Source organism: Phoca vitulina, unplaced genomic scaffold (genome assembly GCF_004348235.1).
Source record: "Phoca vitulina isolate PV1807 unplaced genomic scaffold, GSC_HSeal_1.0 scaffold8, whole genome shotgun sequence".
Taxonomy (NCBI): domain Eukaryota; kingdom Metazoa; phylum Chordata; class Mammalia; order Carnivora; family Phocidae; genus Phoca; species Phoca vitulina.
Genome location: NW_022589711.1, coordinates 36,425,753 through 36,447,849, shown reverse-complemented (window position 1 = coordinate 36,447,849; position 22,097 = coordinate 36,425,753). Strand labels below are relative to the sequence as shown.

The window sequence follows — 22,097 nt, the reverse complement described above, 5'->3', positions numbered from 1 at the left end:
GTTAAGCGTCTGCTTTCAGCTCAGGTCATGATCTCAGGGTCCTGGGATCGAGCCTGAGTCTGGCTCCCTGCTCAGCGGTGGGCGGGGGAGGGGAGAGGATTCTGCTTCTCCCTCTCCCTCTGCCCTTCCCTGCTCCCTCCCCCCCTCCGTGTGTGCTCTCTCTCTCTCTCAAATAAATAAATAAAATCTTTAAAAAATAAAAAATAAAAATAATCTAATGATAAATGACTTTCCTAAAAGTCACACAGCCACAATTAAATAATTTAGGTTAGGGATGCAAAGATTTAAGTGAGGCGACCTGAGTTATAGTCCTGGCTTTAACTTTCTCTAAGTGTACTTCTCTGTGTCCCAGTCTCCTTATTCATGAGTGAACAAGAACAGATATTTGGCATATCAAAACTGAGGCACTAGGAAATTAAAGCCTAATAGGGCTTTTTACATTTGATAGCTAAATTATAATTAACCTCTCTTCATTCCTTGTTATTTAGTAAACAGTATCACCTTACCCTGGAGAACAGACCAAGTTGTAAGTAACTTAAGTAAACACCACCCTAAAGGCAGGGACAGAATCTCTTTGAAAATCTACTGACATGATATATGTTCATTTTTGCTATAAAACTGTCATTGAAATAATAATTTAATTACAAATGACAAAAGGGCAAACTGCTATACACATGTGGTCTATATTCCTTTGAACTTACCCATTCTATCCAGAATGGAAGTCCTCTTTTGGTTACTGTTAAAGGTATACACAGTATTAGGATACAGAGTATTCAATTCCTTTAAATAGATCAAACTTCACACTAAATTGGCATCCTCCAGTGAGGAGATTGGTATCTCATCTTACCTCTCTAAGCAATCTGTCAGATATATGTTCCACTGCGTCATGGGTTCCTAAGACTTCCCAAGGGGAATGGCAGAGTAGCATTGTCCACCATGGCCTGGGCTTTGATTTCAGGAGAAGCAATCTTTGTTTTATTTTATTTTACTTATTTTTACTCTTATTATTTTAAATTTTATTTATTTGAGAGTGAGAGAGAGAGAGCACGACTGGGGGATGGAGAGGAATAGAGGAAGAGGGAGAAGGAGCAGACTCCCCACTGTGCAGGGAGTCCGAAGCGGGGCTTGATCCCAGGACTCCAAGATCATGACCCGAGCTGAAGGAAGATGCTTAACTGACTGAGCCACCCAGGTGCCCCACAATCTTGATTTTAAAACCAATCATAAAGGAAAGATATCCAAGGCACACAGTGAATGATGATACCTTCTGGATGCTGGTGAACAGGTGACCTGACTGTGTATTGTGAATAAACTGTGTATTGTCATTGACAATAGTGACCACAGAAGTGATGTCTCACCTGTAGTGTGATGGCAGCTTTCTTGGTCATGGACTGATAGACACCATTAAATTCCACATTGTGGTCGAGATCATGCACTGGGCACTGTAATGTGCATGAAGGATAAAAAAAGAAAGCATCACTAAAGCCATACTATACACACCACACATTCCGCCTGGATCACAGAGCAAGGGGTTCCTTACTAAACCAAAAACCAGGAAACATTTTCTCCAAGAAAAGTCACACAACAGTCCTCCTAAAACTTGGTGCCTTGTCTTCTAAAATTCTCTAAAGGTCACTTTATATCAAGAAGAGCTGAAAACATTGTCTTAAAGTTTATAACACCTTTCCCATTTTTTATTAGCACATTATGAGACAGAAATGGCCTAGGGTTACAAGAAAAATTTTAAAACCTAGAATAAACAGTAGGTTTCTATGTTTCTTGTGCAGCCCATGATTTGGTCTTCCATATTCTTTGTCATGATCCTCCCTCCCTTCCTTCTTTCCTTTGTTTATTTTGGTGAGGAGTCAACTAGTCTCCATCTCCCCAAATCAGTGTCTCCAAACAGATTATCCACTTGTGTGCACAAGATACTGTTTTTATTATTTAGCAGTTTTGCAGGAGATACAGGGTAAGAGGATGACATGGTCCCCACCCTCCTCTTTCATTTATCCTCGGACAATATTATGCTCCATATTGAAAGGCTGAGAAGTTATTAAGACTCACCGTGATATTCTGGACTGAGACAACAGAACATGGATAAGCCATTTCAGACCTGACTTTAATAATAACTGAGTCCACATCATCAGGAAATTTGTATAGAAAATACTGAGAATAAGAAAAAGAAAGAAATGATTTGTTAATATTAAAGAATGTTTACAGTTATGAATTCAAACTGGTTTTACAATCTCCATTAATTCAGTCAGCCATTCATCTCACATATATTGAGCAACTGCTGTGTGCAGGGCTCTGGGCTCTGAGCCAGATATTAGGCATCCAGCAGTGAACAAAACAAGGTAGCCATTTCAGACAATGTTGTCATTTCATTTGTTAGCATTTCTTTCTCAACTAAACTTCCCTGTACTTCATTCCAGTTTCTGCTTAAGAAGATCCCCCCAACCTTTGAACTAGGGATATTCAAGATGTAACATGAGACAACATTTACTTCTATGTGATCATTTTGAAATAGGAAGCTCCACATTGAAAAGCAGATAAGCCTGTTCTTCAAGATTCTTAACAACCTTCCTTTAGGCAAGAATTACCACTAGACCTACCCTGCCCCTAGACTTCTTGCTGAAGAATCTGTTTCCTGGCTGGAATGTAGCCAGACAATATTTCCATTCAAAGATCAAGCACTACTTCTAGTGCCTTGAAATATGTTCACAATTTGGAGCAGGCTGAGATATCTTCAAAATTATTTCTCAGGTATCATCAGAATCAGGAAGTATTTATAATAGAAAGAAGTTATACCAATTTACCTAGATTAGATTATGAATCCACTGTTTGTTAACCCTGACTTTTAAACATGTTGCCAATAAATGAAGAAAGGAGACTTCTGTCCAATAACTATAAATGTGGTAACTGCTTGAGAAGCTCGACATTAAGATTTTGAGGACACCAGCCAAAACAAGCCCAATATCCTAGGACTCTAATAAATCTATCAGTTTAAAGGAGAGGCAAGACATGTTAAAACTTAATTCTGTATTCCAGCAACCTCTTTACTAACCTTATACTGAGAACCAGAGCAATAAAAATAGAATGTTGTCCAATAATCCACAACCTTCTGATGGGGAAAAAAAAAATAACCTCAAGATTAAGGAGTGTCATTAACGCTGCAGTTTGGAAGTCTGTTCATGCCTTGTAACAGATGGCAACACTCCCAAGAACCCACTTCATTTGGACCTTCCATTTTGGAGCTTGATTCAAATACATATAATACAGGGCTCTTCCAAAGGTAAATGCTCTGGAATTCTCAAGAGGTATTTTTGGTTCTTAGAAAAGCCGAACTTTGTAACCCAAGAGCATTACTGTGATCACCGTTAGCAAAAGGAGTATCATATATATTCCTATATACTATAGGAGTTGGTTTTGTCACTGGGTGGCAGTGTATATGCAGTGTGGAGGCTCTCACTGATGGGAAATCTAGCTCCTAAAAGATGTGTGGGAGTTGGCTCATACAGGTTTGGAGAGCCAATTGCACACATCTCTTCCCAACTCTGTATTCAAGGACATCATGTTGGCAGCTTGAGATTAGCCAGAATAGAAGTATTTTCACCACAGAAATGGGCAAATGCTACAAATCAGGAGTTTCTCTCTGGGAACTGGTTGTTAAATATTTACCAGCAAGTAAATGTCTGTAATCGAATTACACCAGTATCCATATATATGTTAATCCCAGTTTTAGCATATCCAAAACAAAAAATTAAGTAGCCACGTATGACCTAAGCTGTATTACAGCCTGCAGAAGATTTACAAAAAATATCAGGACATTAAATAAATCTGTTATAAACTTGCTATTGCATAGACTTTACTCTTTCAGAAGCCAAGAAAGAAAAAAGGAAGGTAGCTAGAAGTGTCAACAGAAAAGCGGCTTAAATCAAAGTTTTCAAGTATTTATTCTGTTTATGATTATGGTTTAATGGAGAACACAGCACAAATATCTAATTCTTCTCATGTCAGCATTCCTGGTCTCTCTTTATGACAGGAATAACTAATTTATTCTACCCATAACACTGTAGAAATTAAAGTCTGTCTTGTTTTTATTGCATTTCTAGGTCAGTTAATTATTTGTGTACCTGTATTGTGTTTGGCCTTCCACTCCCTGGCCCCCCAGCACCCATTTTGATTACAAGGTCCATGAGGGCAGAAGTTGCGTCTCTTTCTTCTTCACCTCGTATCCCCAGCACCTAGGACAGTCTAATACTGTCCTTGGTGCATAACAGGCACGCAATTTGCTAAAAGTTGAGCCAAGGAACATCTGCCAACAGATGTCACGCCTCCTATTTCACACCAATTAAGGTGAAAAGATTAAACGTTGTGTCTAAAATCCCAGTAATATGAACAACACGTCAAAAATGCAAATACATGACAAGTTGTAAAAAGTCAAGGGCAACACCGCATGCTGACTCTGCCTATTACTATGGCTTTTTGGAGGGTATTGTCAACAGGTAGAATCACGATAACCTTGAAACCCTTCACTTACCTGAGGTTGAGAGGGGCTGGCAGTGAAGTGAAAGGCAACATTTGTCCTGAGAAATGTACGTGGGAGAGGGAAAAGGGGGAAAAGTGAGAGAGAAGCTAAGTTAGCAAGCAAAAATGATTTATGTAAAAGAAAACCATCCGAAAGTCGATGTAAGGAAAGCCTTATCCTTTGTGAAATGAGTTCTAGTCCCATCAAACTGACAAAGTAAACAGCATGAAGATTTGGTTTCAATTCTCAAGAATGATAAAATTGGGGAGAGGATCGATTTTATGTCTTTATATAACCATGATGTCATACCTATAAAAGTAATTACTTGTTTGCTTTTGCAGACACTTTTGCCCTTTGGATTCTCTTAAGGTTTTACAACCAAGCACAGGGTTTGGGTGTCAGAAGTGGGCTGAAAAATAGAGGAAAAGAAGGCTTGAGGTCCTTTTGGATAATGTAGGTCGCACTACAAAATAATTTGGATGTATCCATGCCAAAAGATCATTATTTTAAACGTGGTGAATACATCATCACCATGGGAGGGGTGCTGGGGCTAGAAGCATACTCTTCCTGCCTCCAAGCACTTCTCCAATTGCCTGCCACACCAGCTAAAATTCCTGTCCAAGACCGTGTCCTCTTCAGTTTACGCACTGCCTTCTAAGGCCATCCTCTAAAATGCGAATACCACCAAAAGAATATAATGAAGCTGTTTTCTCTCCAGTTGGTAATTTACTGTGAACTATTTTTTTTTAAAAATATTTTATTTATTTATTTGACAGAGAGAGAGAGAGCACAAGTAGGCAGAGAGGCAGGCAGAGGGAGGGGGAGAAGCAGGCTTCCCGCTGAGCAGGGAGCCTGACGTGGGGCTCGATCCCAGGACCCCGGGATCATGACCTGAGCCGAAGGCAGACGCTTAACCGACTGAGCCACCCGGGTGCCCCTTCCTGTGAACTATTTTATTAGATATTTTTGTTCTTCTGTGAAAGACAGCCTGAATCCTGCCCTGAGGAAAGGCAAGTGTGAAGAGCTTGTGGGAAACACACCCTTGTAGTAACAGAAGGCTGGCGGGCATGAACACACGTGAACCGGGTTAAGAAGCTGGAAAACACAAAGACAAATTGGTTTTCTCTACAGTTTTGTAAGGGCTGTTTTTGGCCTTTGCCGCTTTCTGGCTCCTGCCTCATCTTTAGCCGTGAAGATGGCTCACACAAGCCCACTGCATTCTCAGTGCTGCCACCTGGGGACATGTCTGTCCCCACCCCGCCAGTCTGGCCTGCATTTCAGGGAACCTGAACCTGAACTTGTCCTGGGGCCCCTTCCCAACTTCATGCCTTGGTGCTCCCTGAAGAGTCTTCCTCTCCACGAATTCTCCTTTTATAAAAGTTAGAACACTTTAAAAAACTTTACTGAAGATTCCTTTATAAAGGACATGTCAAAACATTTAACAAAAAGTTTATAATTGGAGGCGTTGTTTAGAAGTCATAAAACTTGAGTGCTATTTCTAAATTTAATGACCAACAATTTTAGGCTGTTGGCAGACTGGGTGCAGAATTTAGCAATGGGGGCAATTTTTTATGTAGCTACTCCCAACAGAAATGATCAGTGTCAAGGACTGCTTCTGTTGAAGCGCAGTTAAAGACTTGTGGCCCAAAGTCAGCTAAAGAAGCCAAAGTCAGTGTCAGACGCAGTTGTGTGTTGACTCCTGAGATTCCAAGACCAGAGTCGGGACCCCTGTGCTGCATGTGGCTTGGGGGCTCCCTCTCAGCAGTGTGGTGTCATCTGCTGTTACCAGGGCAACACGGGGCCTGAGTTCGGTTCAGTTGCCAGGTCAGGGGAAAGAAAAAGACACTGATTTTCTTGGCTACCAACAGACAGCAGGAGATTTCCAGATGCAACCAGTTTTCTTTGGCCAGAAATTTCTTTTGTATACTCCCTTATCATTTGAATTCCAGTTGTAACACTGAATGTATGGGCATCAATATGATTTTTTTCCCTTGTTCTTTATGTTTTCCTTACTGGTATAATACATACAAACCTCAAAACCATTATTTTCTTTAAGACTATAGCATTTAAGTCCTCTCTTTCTACAGAATCAACAGTGTATGCAAAATAAACATTGTGTCTGTTGCAGATGAAACACGGCGCTTCCTTCCCCAGGGGGCCCTGCCACAGGTTGGGGAAGGTTTATTTATAAGAGTCGTTAACCAATAGAACAAAGCTAATTGAGACTCCTGCACAACTTTAGAGAAAAAAAAGCATAAAATCTTCAACCTATTTGTTTAAACAGATTAAGCACAGGAAACAAATATTTATTCGATAAATAAGAAAAACTCAAAGCTGACTTTGTTCCCTTGTTTTGCTTAGTTTGAGGGAGAGGGGAAGAGAAAAGGACCAGATGGCATCCAGAGAGCTCAGTGTGCAGATAAGGGAGACAGGAGAAGAAGAGTGAGAGGAGAAATCCATACAGGAGAGTAATAAAACAGAAGAACAAGGAAAGGGGGATGGGAAGAGAGGGTGGGTGGGAAGAGAGGCAGGGATAAAAGCTAAGTTGTTTTGGGGGTGAGTACCAGAGAAGACTGTGAGATTCCCGGCATCTTCTTCATCCTGTGATAGCCAGCCCCTGGCACAGAGCCCAGTGTGTGTGCAAAACCCCCACTTTGTTTGCTGAAGGAAATTATGCCCTATTATTCACTTGGACTATCGACTTCAGAATATCATTCCCTGTTATCTCCTTACTGCCATCTGTTATGAACTCCCTTCGCTCACCACAACCCTTCCAGCAACCCTCTGATCATGTGTAACCTTCCACTTCATCGCTCTGGTCTGAGTATAAACTCTGCATGCATCCTTTCTTTCCTTCTCTGGGACGCTGCTTCTATAAAATTCAACGTCCTATAAATTTTATACACCCTTGGCTTATAAATATATACTAATAGCAACCACCTTCAAAATAAAAAAAAAACCCACCCCAACAAAATGCCTCCCCTTTTTCTGTATCTTGCTCCTTTGATGTCATTCTCTATCCTCCCTCTTCTTCACAAACCAGCTTCTTAAAATCGTATTCTGCTTTCATCCCTCATTCATCCTTTCCTCTCCTCACTGCTGTCAGGAATTCTTTCCCCACCATCCTCCTGAAGTTGCCTTTGCTGCGGGTAATAGTCACCTCCTAATTGCTAAATCCAGTGACTTCAGCCTTAACTTGACCTCTCTGTGGCATTTGACTCTGACGACCACTCCCTCTGGAAACTCTTTCCTCCCTTGGGCTCTGTGACACCTGCTTTCCTGGGTTTTCTTCTGCACCCTCCCGCACCTCTGCTATGTCTGCTCAGCTTCTTTTGTTTTGTTGTTTTTTTAAAAAAAGATTTTATTTGTTTGACAGAGAGAGACACAGCCAGAGAGGGAACACAAGCAGGCGGAGTGGGAGAGGGAGAAGCAGGCTTCCCACCAAGCTGGGAGCCCGTTGCAGGGCTCGATCCCAGGACCCTGGGATCATGACCTGAGCCGAAGGCAGACACTTAACGACTGAGCCACTCAGGCGCCCCTGCTCAGCTTCTTTTGATAACTCCTGTTTCTCAGACCATCCCTTACATAAGAATGTTACCCGCTATTCTTGACCTTCTCATTTTCCTTAGCCACGTACCTTATATATATATTCAGTTGCCATAAAAATCACATATATATTCAATGGCCCCAAAACTCACAAAAAATATCAATGAATCTCAAGTCTCCATGTCTAGCCCAGGGCTATCCCTTGAGCTCCGGTCATGGAAGAGTGATTGTCTGCTGGGCTTCTGTGCTTGGCTGCCCCTCAAACACTTCAAACTCCACAGGATCAAAACGGAATGTGCTGTCATTTTCCTGATCCTGACCCACTAAGGCTCTTTGCTAGTAAGCCTCACCAGACTTCTGACATCATTGCTGGAGTCATCGTGGACTCCCTTTTTATCAACTTCCACATTTGATTGATCACCACGTCTTACTGACTCTATTAATGTATAAGTAACCCGGATGTACCTGACTCACCTGAAGTACCATCTTTGCCCAATATAGCATTCAATAAGAAAAAAATTGGAAAAGTAATGGAAATCATTATTGTAGTCTACCCCCAAATACCAAAGGGTGATTACATAGTATGACACATGGCAAAATGGTCTAAAAGCCTCCTCACTTACCCATTTCCTCAAAAAATCTACTACTTTTCATAGCGTCGTGGCGGTGCGATTTCACTCAAAAGTCTCTCAAAACAAAGACTCAAATCCCTACTTAGAAGGCTGGAGGAGGGTTGAAGCCTGCAAGTACTCGTGTAGGACTGTATTTTTTATTCTGCCACGTGTATTTTTTTTTAGTTTGGATTATCCCTATGTATATTATTTGACTCTTTTTCTCCCTTACAGCTTTGTTGCTGCTATAATATGTTCAGTTCCTAATCATTGTTTATTTTTCTCTATTCAAATAACTTTTCATTTTCTTATTTGTCTCTACCCTCTCCTCTCTCCAATTCATCTTCCATGTGACTACTAAATTCATCTCTAAAAATCAGATTTGTTTATTTTATTGTGTTGCTTAAAAGGTTTAGTGGCTCCCATAACCTGAAAGGTGGAGTTTCAACTCCCTAGCGCAGGGGCACCTGGGAGGCTCAGTCAAACATCTGACTCTTAACTTTGGCTCAGGTCATGATCCTGGGGTTATGAGATTGAGCACTGTGTGTGGCTCCATGCCCAGCAGGGAGTCTGCTTGGGGTTTTTTCTCTCCCTCTCCCTGTGCTCTTCCCCCTGCTTGCACGCACGCTCTCTCTAAAATAAATAAATAAAATCTTAAAAAAAAACCGCAACAACTCTCTAGCGCAGCATACAGGATCTCAAAGATCAAGGATTGGGTACTACTACCTGTTTCTCCGTGCTGTCTCCTGTTATTCCACCTCAGGCACTGTGTGGACCAGCCTCCCTGAAGCACTTCTACTCAGTCTGCTATCTGTAATCCAGAACTTTCTTCTGAGCACCAGGCTGCTGTATATCCAACATTCTGCCCAACATCTGCACTTCAAGTTCAACATGTCCCAAAGTGAACTTACCATCTCTTCCTTCCTTCCTCAACCTTCTCATTTCCTTAGTGGCACCACCAATTACAAGGGAAGAGGCCATCTTTGACTCTCCCATTTCCCTCACTCTTCATGTCCAATCAAGTTTTGCCAATGTCGTCTCTAAATTCTTCAGTTCATCTCATTATTACCTTGACCACTGCATCAAGCCTTCTAATTTCTCTGCCTCCGGTCTTGTCCCCTTCAAGTCCTCCACACAACTATTACCACCTAGACAACTACCTAACTTTCTTCACACCCCTTCCAAGCTCCTCCCACCCCATGATCAGGTGCCTGCCTGCCCCTACATCCTCGTGCTCTTCCCTGCCTGCAACTTCACACTCTACTTCACAGAACGCTAGATCACTGGAATTTGGGAAAATGAGTGGTGGCAGAGCTGCGTGTGTGTGTGTGTGTGGAGGTGGGTGAGGGATAGTTAGATGGCAGGGAGTAATGCTTTAAGGCAGAATTTTATTTTTAAGACTCGATTGAAATAAATAAATGTTTCATGGAATTGAGAAACATATTTAGGGCAACATAAAAATTCAGAGGACAGTTTTCAACACAAAGTAGAAATAGCGTATTATTGTGGGAAGAGCACAGAACTGGGAGTTAGAACTAGAATCTAGTCCTGATTTTACCCTTTCCTAGCTGTGGGTTTAGATAAGTCACTTAACCTCTCTGGGCATCAGTTTGCTCATTTGTAAAAATGAGGTGAGTGGATTCAACTTCCAAAGTTCCTTTCATTCTTAAAATTCATGATTCTAGGGGAAAAAAAATCCTGAAACATGTTTCACATAGCTTCTAGTCTGCCACTCAAAAACATACAACAGAAACTGCCATGTTAGGACTTTTGAGTTGATTTTTCAGTGTTTCTCTCAATACCTGGACTTCAGGTCTCACCACAATCCCCACCTCTTGCCCATTACCATCCTCCTCTGGATTTCTGGGGCTCCAGCAAGGTTGGTGTGGGACAATCCAGAGCCAAGGAGGAAGAGATGCATATATATTTCAGTTACCATCTCTTCTCAGACTTAACTTATTCTCGTCAAAGTCCTAGTAACTGTGCATTTTGAAATGTTCTGAATGTCTGGTTGCTGAGGTCAAGTCACATTATAAGAGGTGGAAACAGAAAACAATGTGAGGGAATAGATTTGCAGTTCCACTAGCATGCATATCATTCATTAACACTTGCACAGAGTTGTGACCTTATGATTTCAGCTTCACAGAATTCAGTTCTCCAAAGGGTCTAATTAGCCTCCCAGGAAAACCAGCTCTAGAATTCAAGTACACTGCCACCAGGTGACGGTGACAGGTCAAAGACACAGAGACCAATCAGTAAATGTGAGGCTTCTCCGAAGTTCAAACTGCACTCTGTTCAAGTAATGTGCTGCCACCTCCTTCAAATGTATCACCATGAATTCTCATATTGTTTAATATCATAAATAGATTTAAGTATTAAAATAATTAAATGTAAGCACCATATTTAGAAATTGCTTAGAGGTACTGCTTCACAGAACGCTAGATCACTGGAATTTGGGAAAATGAGTGGTGGCAGAGCTGTGTGTGTGTGTGTGGAGGTGGGTGAGGGATAGTTAGATGGCAGGGAGTAATGCTTTAAGGCAGAGGAACTCTGGCTACACATTAGAATCACCTGGGAAACTTAAAAAATATATATATTCTAATGCTCAAACCTCCCTCCTAGAAACTCTCACTTAATTGATCAGCGTAGAAAACTTTTTCTGCCCTTTTTTTTTTTTCCCCAGAGGTGGGAGTGAGGGGTTTTTTGCTCTTGAACTTATCATGTCACTTTTTTCTACACCAAAATTAATGGAGGGACTTGGAAAAAATGCTGTGATTACTTCTCCATCTTTCTAGCTATTCATTCATCCATTTGTCCATCCATCTGTATGGGTATACATTGTCAAGAGCTGCAGAGAAGACCGAGATAAATATTTGATTCCTATTAGCAACTCCACTGGCTATAGACTTCTTTATAAACTGCTTTAGAAAATTTAAGGTGAGCTTTATAATAGAACAAGACATTCTGATCAGAAAAATAATCTGCAAAAAAGTAATATATATTTTTAAATATAATAAAGATTTAAATATATTTAAATATTTATAATAAAAAATTAAATATATTTAAAAATTTTTAAATATAATAAAAAATATTCTGATTTTTAAAAAAATTAATCTTTCTATTGAAGTGTAACAAACATATAGAAAAAAACACAAGTCATAAGTATATATCTGAATGAATTCACCAGGTAAACAACCATACACTTCCTCTTTCCTCTCCAAAGTTATCACTATCCTGACTCGTAACATTACAGAATAGTTTTGCCTATTTTTAAACTTTGTATAAATGGAATCGAACAGTTATGTATTCCTTTTGTCTGGCTTCCTTTGCTTAACATTGTGTTTGTGAGATTTATCCATGTTGCCAGGTACAGCAATAGTTTGTACCTTTTTATTGTTGTGTAGTATTCCATTGGATGAATAGGACAATTATATATTTAGGACTTGGATTTATAATAAGTAGGAGTGAAATCACATTGTCAGTCTTTTCAAATTATAGAAATTGGTAGGTATAGTGAAATCTCATTATAGTTTTAATTTGTGTTTCTGATAGCCAGTAAGATTGTGTTTGGGGGATCATTTTGGATACCTTTTTTGGTAAAGTATCTGTCTGTTCAAATCTCTTGCCTATTTTTTTTCCCAATGGGCTTGCCTTATTTATGTTTTTAAAAAACAGGTAGAAAAATACTACTCACCATTTCAAATAATTGATTTGTGGTTTGGTTGATTTTGTCCATTGTTGATTTGTTCTCTATTTCATTGTTTTATGCTCTTATTTCATTACTTCCTTTCACTTTCTTTGAGTTTTACTTCCTAACTTCTTAAAATGGACACTTAACACATTGATTTTCAGCCAGTCTTCCTTTCTAACATATACATTTGAAACTATGCATTTTCCTCTAAGCATTGCTTAGTTGCATCCCAGAAGTTTGGATATGTCATATTTTCATTATCATTCGTTCAGAATATTTTCTAATTTTCATGGTTATTATTTTTTTGACTCATAAGTTATTTAGAAGTAGACTACTTAATTTCCAAACATTTGGGGGTTTTACAGACATAATTTTGTAGTTGATTTCTGTCTCAATTCCATATACAAGATTTCAATTCTTTTAAATTTATCAAGATATGCATTAGAACTTGGCAACCTTGGTAAATGTTGCATGTGCATTTGAAAAGTTTAAGCATTCTATCATTTTGAGATACAGTTTCCGAAGTACATTAGTTAGTTCAAGCTTGTTGATCATGTTCATCTGCTTTTTATATCTCAAAGGGCCAAATAGTAAATATTTTAGGCTTATAGGCCATAATGTCTCCATACAAACTACTCACCTTTGCCATTGTAGTGTGAAAGCCCCCAGAGACAATATGTAAATGAATGGGTAGGGCTGCGTTCTTATAAAACTCTAGTTACAAAACCCAGCGGCCAGTTTCTGGGCCATAGTTCACCAATGCCTGTTCTATCTAATTACTATATATACATATATATATGTTTTGGTCTGTTTATTCTTTTAGCTATAGAGAAATCTCCACAGAGATTGTGAGTTAGTCCAATTCTTCTTTCACTCTGAAAATTTTACTTTGTATATTACAAAGTGATATTACTAGGTGCGTACAAATTTAAAACTTAAATTTGTTTTCCTGGTGAATGAGTCTTTTAGAAATATGAACTGTCCCTTTATCTCTAATAATGCTTCTTGCATTAAGGAATATCTTGTATAATATGATATATATACTACATCAACTTTCTTTTGGTTTACTATCCTTTTATTTACATTTATATATTCTTTTACTTAGGGTTGTACTCTATTAAGCAACACATACTTAGTTTCCTTTTTTTTTTTTTTTTTTTTATTCCATTGGGTAAATATAAACATTGACTCCCCTTCTGAGACTCTTCACTCTCTGTTCCAAAGCTCTAGTGAGAGGTCTAGGTCAAAATTATTTTCTCAGTTGTTGCTCCTGAGACCACCTCATTTTTTCCTCAGAAAGCCTATTTGTTCCAGTGAAGCTGAGTCTGGACCTATGGGCACAGAGACTTGGGTACACAAACTTGTGCACATGCGGGGGCTAGTCTCCACCCTCAGCAGTACCTAGACTCATTGGTGCCGAGATTCTTGCCTATAAGAAGCCAGAGCCACAGAAGGGTGGGTGATAATGGGGACAGCAGCCAAGAGCTTACCTGTTTTTTCTTATTGATTTGTAGGAGTTCTTTATATATTCTGCTATGAACCCTTTATAGTTATATGTACTGTCTTTTAGTCTATGGCTTGTCCTTTTGTTCTCTTACTGATACATTTTGATGAGTACAAATTCTAATTTTAATAAACCAATTTAATGATATTTTCTTTTAAAATTTATTTAAAACACTGAGAGAGGACGAAGTGGTCTGAACCCTTGAGAAGCCTTGATCTTAGAAGAGAATGGGGCAGAAAGTCCCTGAACTGTCTGGCCTTATTAAGGAATGACCTTTCTGTTTAAATTTTCACACAGGTTTATGCAATATTTTACAAGAGTAAAAACCTCTGGAAAAGAACAGATCTCTTGGAGACCATTCCCCCAACTGAATTTATTATATGTATGTTTAATACGAACAATTTGAGATGAGTTCAAAAACAACTGATTTTGTTTTAAAGGATGGTAGCGCAAGGAGAAGGAGGAAATAGTTATTAGTTGTTGCACAAAGGACAAAGCCATATGACACTATTTTCTACCTGTATACATTCTTAACTTGGAAGGAGAAACCTGGACTAGCAATAAGGACAAGAAAATAGGTTAAGGTCTTCCTCAGAAGAAAAAGAAAACTTCCTTCAGGAGAGTGGTACTGACGCATAATACAAAAGTACCCAGTCACCAGGGCCTCTTGCTTGGACTACAGGCAGGCAGGGTCCTCACACAGACCCCTGAGAATAGACATGCCTCTGAGGCCAGGCACTGTTCCCCTCTGCACCAGTCCCTACTGCTTCCCTATTGCACAGATTACAGTCCTGCTGCCCAGCTGTGAGCAGGACTGGTCAGAAGGTGCTAAGACAATATGCCAAGTGGCTAATTTCCTTCTTGAGTGCTGACTTGGCAGAAGGGAGACTGGACTGAGCATGTGCAGACAAATGAATCGAGAAAGGCCACAAGACGTCCTGCTTACTGTAGCTGGAAGTGTGTGATCTTGGTAACCAGCAGTTTGTACTGGGCGCCCAGTGGAGCCATGGAGGCGACATCTACAATTACCAGTTGCTCCAGAGGTCCTGTTTCATTGGTTGCTTCTGAGGGACACAAGGTGCGGCTTACTTCCTGGTAGTTGTAACTCCTCTGGTATCTGTAGCAGCCGATGGAAGGAAAAACAAGCAAGAACAAAAGAGAGACTCGGTGAACAAGCAAGGAAAAAAAAAGCCAATCTTATTTCATTTCTCTCCAAATTTGTTTTCAAGTCCTTATGTTTTAAATTTCAGACTGGACCTATGATAGTGATTGAGTCTTGGGCATAGGCTTGTGTGATGTAATAACGGGGACTTGAGGACTCTTCAGTGCTGGCCAGTTCACTTTGATTGTGTCTATATTATGTTACACCATCTTCCTAATTCAATGAGGAAAAAAAATACCAAATGTTGAAGGGGAAATTGTGCTGATAAAACAACCAGTTGATTTCATATTTCCACTTTTTAAGCTTTTGCTAAATGGAACATAAAAAAAAATAAAAAAGCCCCAGAGCCCAAGTCAAGGCTATGAGAGTTACTATTTCAATCCTCAAATTACTCAGCCACTAAAAATGAGTTAATGCCATACTATGTACCTATGTCTGAATGCTTCTGGTTTTTTTCTTAGTAGTGCAATAGTACCTTATACAGTTTCTCCTGCAAAAGTATAAACTACATGAGGGCAGGGATTTTGTTTTCCTCTCCCCCCACTGCTGTATCCCTAGTTTCCGGCACTTAGTAGCACTTAAATGCTATAGAATGAAGGATGCACACTCTGTGGGCATTTTGAAGAATGGAGGTATTACTCATTTACACTGACACTTGAACCTAGCCCTGTCCTCAGTGGATGATCCACTAACCAAGAGCTACAGAATATTCTGGATAGAATTAAAATGCTTAACGTTCTTCCAGGTGCTACACATCTAGGTAGATGCTTATCTGAATTCAAAGAGTCAGGGTGCCAGGGTGGCTTAGCTGGTTGAGCATCTGACTCTTGATCTCAGCGCAGGTCTTGATTTCAGGGTTGTGAGTTCAGGCTCCACATTTGGCTCCATGCCCAGTGTACTTAAAAGACAAAAACAGAGGATGGAAACTGAACAGACTTGGACAGGTTGGGCTATGTGCTATGACCATTATTTGCACTTAGGATGCATATGATGTCAACATTCCAAAAGTCTGATTTCTCCTTTTACTAGGGAAAACACCAATTAAGGTCTAGGTCATTGAAAGAAAACAAATGTAGCGAAGTTGTCCAGGAGAAGATCCACTTACAGTCCTTGGAAGAGCAGAGGAACCTGCCAGGACAGCACCCCTTTCTGCTGGCGAACCACGACGAGGACTGGGTAGTCGAGGTTCTCTGAGGAGCTATTCACATACACCCGGACAGCATTCACCTGTGAGCCAGGGTAGAGAGAGAAGGTAAGGCAAATCACACACGCACACACACACACACACACACACACACATCAGAGCTGCCACCTGACGTGATCTTCAGGGAAACCAGATTCTGGAGGCTTCAAATGGCAGGCTGAGGAGTTCGAATTGGGCAGTCAATACAAGGTTTTGAAAAAGAAAGATATTGATATCTCTTCTCATTTGAATATAAATGGTACAGATACAAATGTCTTCAAAAAAAAAAAAAAAAAAAAAAAAACCAAAACACAAAACCTACAAGCTCCTCAAATGCTGACAGATTTTCATTTTGGTTTGGAAAATCATTCTGTGCTTCAAACCAAAGTGTTATTGTCATGTTTTATTAAAGCCTAGCAGATGGCCTGATGCTCCCCTAGCAACAGATACCGTAGGGGCTGAGTATTCTTCTCTTTGTCCTGCTCCAAGGCATAAATCAGTCGCTGACACAAAATGCTTTTCTACATCAGCAGCTCCATGGCTCCTTCTGAATACACAGATCAACCCCAAGGATTTAACACTTTCAAGGCTGTTTTAAAGACAGAAAATTGAACTGTGGCCCTGGATCTAGATGGTTCTGGTGTTTTCCTTCATTTTGTATAATACCATAGACTACATGGAAAGAACAAAATAGAAAAAAGACATGTTAAGAAAGAAAAAGTAAAACCTGACCTTTCACGTGAGATTTCCCCTCCTGCTGTTTTAAAACCTTAGTATTCTCTTGAAAACTTCTTTATTAGGGGGAAGAAACGAAACAAGAAAATCTTGCAGTTAAACCCTGAAAGGTCTATACATGTTCAAAATGGAAACAGAGGAAACAGAACCACATGGATATCATATAATTACTATTTGGTTCTCTTATATCATTCTTCATTAAACCAATTTGCTTTTTTTAATGTTGAAACAATCCAAGAGTAATTTATTAATTTGATAAGAAGCACTTGTTCATGAAGGGAACATTTTCTTGTGCCTAAACTCTACTACGCTGCAGCTGATAATTGCCAACACCCTATCTCTAGTGCAGACCTTTTCCCTAAGTTCTGGATGTTCCACTAGTACCTCAAATTCTACCTGTCAGAAATGGAATCTATCACTCTCTTCGCTCTTAACTTTAATTTCTTCTGAATTTCCTTGCTTATTGAATGGCCTCACCAGGAAGCTATTTCATCTAATGAGAACTGTTGGATGAGAGTCATCCTTGATTCCTACTCCTTTAGCTTTCTCAGTCGATGGGTCATTCATTGAGTTCTACTGCTTCTATGTCCTTCATACTGTCTGTATCCAGACCTTCCCCTCCACCCACAATGATGTCCTCACCATTCTCATAGTTCATCTCCTCATTGACAGGACCTGATCCAGTCTTCTTAACCCCAGGGCTATGTCCCCTCAGATGTCAATTTCATCTGGGCATTGTCCTATAGGGCAAGGCCTTCAGCGGCTCTGGGAATTTTCAGATTTACTCTAATACCTGGACTTGCAATTGGCATCTTAAGTTGGGGGGGGGTGGGCAGTCTTGTGGGACTGAGCCCTTAACCTATGAGATCTGATGCTAAAACCAGGTAGAACTGAACTGACTGCAGGACACCCAGCTGGTGTCACAGAATTACTTGATGTGTAGAAAACTCACACATCTGGTATCAGAAGTGTCGAGTGTGAGCAGAAGAAAATGGAAGTGAGTTTTTCCTATAGATAGCCACCAAGCATTTTTTTCATGTAGTCCAATTTATTATTTTTTTTCTTGGACACTTCTTCCATTGCTCTTTAAAATAGAGATATAGGGATGCCTTGGTGGCTCAGTCAGTTAAACGTCTGCCTTCAGCTCAGGTCATGATCCCAGGGTCCTGGGACTGAGTCCTGCATCGGGCTCCTCCTTGCCCAGTGAGGAACCTGCATCTGCCTCTGCCTGCCATTCCCTCTGCTTGTGCATGTGCTCTCTCTCTCTTTGACAAATAAATAAATAAAATCTTAAAAAAAAAATAAAATAGAGATATAATTCACACACCACACAACTCACTCTTAAAGGGTACAATTCAGTAGTTTTTAATATATTCACAGAGATGTACACCTATCACCACTATCTAATTCCAGAATATTTTCATCACTCCAGAAAGAAGCCCTGTACCCATTAGCAGTCATTCCTCATTCCCTCCTTCCCTTAATCCCTGGTAACCAGTAATCTAATTTTGTCTCTGAATTTACCCATTCTGGACATTTCGTACAAATGGAATAGTATGTGCCCTTTTGTATTTGGCTTATTTCACTTAGCATAATGTTTTCAAGATTCTTCCAAGTTGTAGCATTTCTTTTTATTGCTAAACAATATTCCATTGTACGCATGCACCACATTTGTTTATGTGTTATTCAGTTTATGGACATTTTGGTTTTTGCCACTCTTTGGCTGTTACAAACAATGCTGCTATGAACATTTATATACAAGTTTTGGTGTGAATATGTTTTAAATTCTTTCGAGTGTATACCTAGGAGTAGAATTATTGCGGGACATGGTAACTCTATGTTTAACTTTTTGAGGAACTGCCAAAATGTTTTCTAAAGAGATTAATCTTTTTACATTCTAGCAATTTACATTACTGGTAATATATAGGGGTTTCAATTTCCCCACATCCTTGTCAACACTTGTTGCTGTCTTCTTGATTATTACAGTTCTAGTTGGTGTGAAGTGGTATCTTGTTGTGAATCATACAGTATTTTAACTCTTTACCTGCCTGGCTCTTTTAGGGAGCTGTAAACTTCATCTTTGGTGTCCCTAGTGTTGACAAAACGTGTTAGTTCAGAAGCAAGCTCACTTTTGCAGTTCATAATACAAACACTCACCAGCATTATGCAGCACGTGGTGTGAGAGCACCCTTGTAGTCTGGCTTAAATCTGCAGCAGTCAGAACTGAGGTAAAACCTAAGGAAAGCTGTGAACTAAGGCAAGCTTCCTCTTTAGCTCGTCTACTCTCTTTTCTTTACCTAGGAATGCAGCTTCCTTCTCCCTTCTTACGTACTTAGTGCCAGAAGGGATTTCCCTCCATTTTGTTTCCCCACACTTAAAGAGAGTGATTCTCAAAGGTTAGTGTGCTTTTTGGCATTCGAATCCTCAAGCCCCCCCCCCTAGCATTTCTGATTCAGCAGATCAAGAAGAGAACCTAAAAATATGCATGCTTACCAAGCATGCTGCAGGGTTCTGATGCACATGGATCGGAGCCTGTACTGTTCCAACAGAACCAGCTAGCAGATGACCCCATTTGTCAGCAACTTGCCAACTGCCCATTATTATGAAGTGCACAACCATGACACCACCAAATGTCACGAGTATGTCTGGAAGCTGGTGTCTAATGGGGCAGAAACTGGGCTAGAAGGAAGGAGATCTGTAGGGAGCAGAACAGATATATCACCACCATATCACCCCACTCACTGCTCATTGCCACACCTAATTTTATTCCTTGTCTGGCTCTTATAATCCATTTACTTTTGTATTATTTAATAATGGTCTTACTAATTACAATAAAAACAAACTCAGAGATAATGACATAATAAATTGCAGAAAAATATATTAAAGCAGGAGATAGAAACACTGGGTAGTTTTTTTGATACAAATGCATTGCCCCCAGGAAAGGATAAAGAGTCCTGTTCAAATTTTGCTTGCTTTTTCAGAGGCTAATGTGCAACTGAGAAAATTGGATTACATTTGCCGCAGTGAAGTAAGCCCTGTAAAGGCAAAACTCAATGCAGGACCGAGTATTGACCATGCATGATAAATCCGACACCTTGTAACAGACCGTTCTTAAGAGCCAAGATTTTCCCTCCTGTGGCTTCTTCCTGTTGTCCTGAACACTTTGTAGTCCCCCCGCCCTTGCCCATGGGGGGATATGTTCCAAGACTGCCAGCGGTTGCCTGAAACTGCAGATAATACCAAACCTATATATACCATATTTTTTCCACACATACATACCTATGATGAAGTTTAATTTATTCATTAGGCATAGTAAGGTATTAATAACAATACCTGATAATAAAATAGAACAATATAGTGTAATAAAAGTTCTTGAATGTGGTCTCTCTCTCTCTCTCTCTCTCAAAATATCGTACTGTACTCACCCTTCTTCTTGTGATGATGTGAGAGGCTAAAATGCCTATGTGATGAGATGAAGCAAGGTGACAGATGTAGGCGTTGTGACGCAGTATTAGCCTACTATTGACCTTCCGACCATATGTCAGAAGGAGGATCATCTGCTTCTGGGCTGTGTTTGTCCATGGGTAACTGAAATTGTGGAAAGTGAAACCGCGGATAAGGGATCTATGACTGCTGTACATATATCTTATTTTCTTTCTATGTTTATTATAAGCAAGGAGTTGCGTTATAGATAAGAGAGAAGAATTATTTAAGTACTCCCATTTCTGATATTATATAGATCACAATTATGAAAGGTCTTAAAGCTTCGAGACTCCCTTTTTAATCTGTTGGAATGTGTCAGTAGGGAAAAGTTCAAAATTATAAGTAATATAATTCTGTTGCATAAAGAGGATGAAAATGAGTTTAATTTAAAATCTGGTTTGGTTTTGCTAAATTAATGAGGCTGTAGGCTCTATTAGTTGGAACATCAGATTATAAATCAGAGATTATTGGCTTCCATTATTAAGCACAGCACTGTTTTCCCATGTGATCTTGAAAAACTGAGTCTCCCTGTAAAATAGCTAAAATAGTATTTGCTTTTCCTAATATGTACAGTTTAATAACTGTGTTATGTTCACTAAGTGTATATCTTGGGAGTGTTCAGGTTATTTGGTCCTTCCTTCCTTCTCTCCCTCTTTCCACCCTTTCCTGCTACCCTTCCATGCTCCTTCCATCATGCATCAAAGATTCACTGAGTTAAGGGAGGTGCTGCGGGTACACTAAAGGCAACCCTGTCCTTGAGGAACTCACGATCTAGTCAGAGACAAATGATGTTATTACCAACAGCATAATGTGATGGTATTGTGGTAGCAACGTGAGCAAGTCCTGTGGGTACACAGAGGACAAAGTGGCTACCCGTGTGGGGGAGTCAAGCAAAACAGCACAGAAGCTGGTCAGTCATTTCCCAAATTATAGTTAAGATGGACTTGTCCACATAGGTCCTGTCATTGCCTGCCTGGTGCACATGACCTTGACTCATTAGAGAAACTTGTATCTGGAAAGGTGCTCAAGAAGGTCATCTAGTCCAAAGGTTCTATTTACAGACGAGGAGCCCAAGACGCAGAGGTGATGTGACTTCCCCAAGGATACTCAGCTATGGCAGAATCATGACTGGAAACCAAGCTTCTTGCATCCCAGTTTGCACACAATGCTTGGTCAGATCACGCTATCGCCACTATTTTGAATCCCTGACTCCACTGAACACCACTATGGATATAGGCTTCTCCTACTACTTCACTGTGAAATCAAGAAACTATATAAACACCATGAATGAAGGAGAGAGACAAGCCATAGAATAGGATATGTTACTTGTACAAAAAAAACAGACAAAATATCAATATCTTGAATATGTAAAGAGTCTTTAAAACTCATAGAAAAACACAACCCAATAGAAAAATAGGTAACTGCAGAGATGATGAATGACCAAAGAAAAGATGGGAAAAGATGTTCAGCTCTTTACACTCATCAGAAAGGTAAAACCTCAAAAGTATGACAATACCACATTTGCAAGGATGCAGAGAAACAGGAACTCTTTCACATTGCTTATGAAAATGTTATTTAGTACAACCACTTCGGAGGGCAAGTTGGCAATCTCTACTAAAGCTGAAGATGAGTTCACATTACATTCCAGCATTTC

At 39.9% G+C, this 22,097-nt stretch overlaps 1 protein-coding gene across 3 annotated transcripts in view; it reads right to left on the bottom strand.

The window, feature by feature from the left end:
• Window positions 1-22,097, bottom strand: part of SIDT1 (SID1 transmembrane family member 1) — a 91,185-nt gene that overhangs the window by 48,102 nt on the left and 20,986 nt on the right. For all 3 annotated transcript variants that reach the window (XM_032406554.1, XM_032406555.1, XM_032406553.1), the window contains exons 2-6: window positions 16,148-16,269; window positions 14,827-14,997; window positions 4,541-4,586; window positions 2,065-2,166; window positions 1,359-1,442 (exon numbers count right to left, since the gene is read on the bottom strand). In XM_032406554.1, the coding sequence (XP_032262445.1) occupies window positions 1,359-1,442; window positions 2,065-2,166; window positions 4,541-4,586; window positions 14,827-14,997; window positions 16,148-16,269 (525 nt within the window). The remainder of the gene's footprint in view (window positions 1-1,358; window positions 1,443-2,064; window positions 2,167-4,540; window positions 4,587-14,826; window positions 14,998-16,147; window positions 16,270-22,097) is intronic.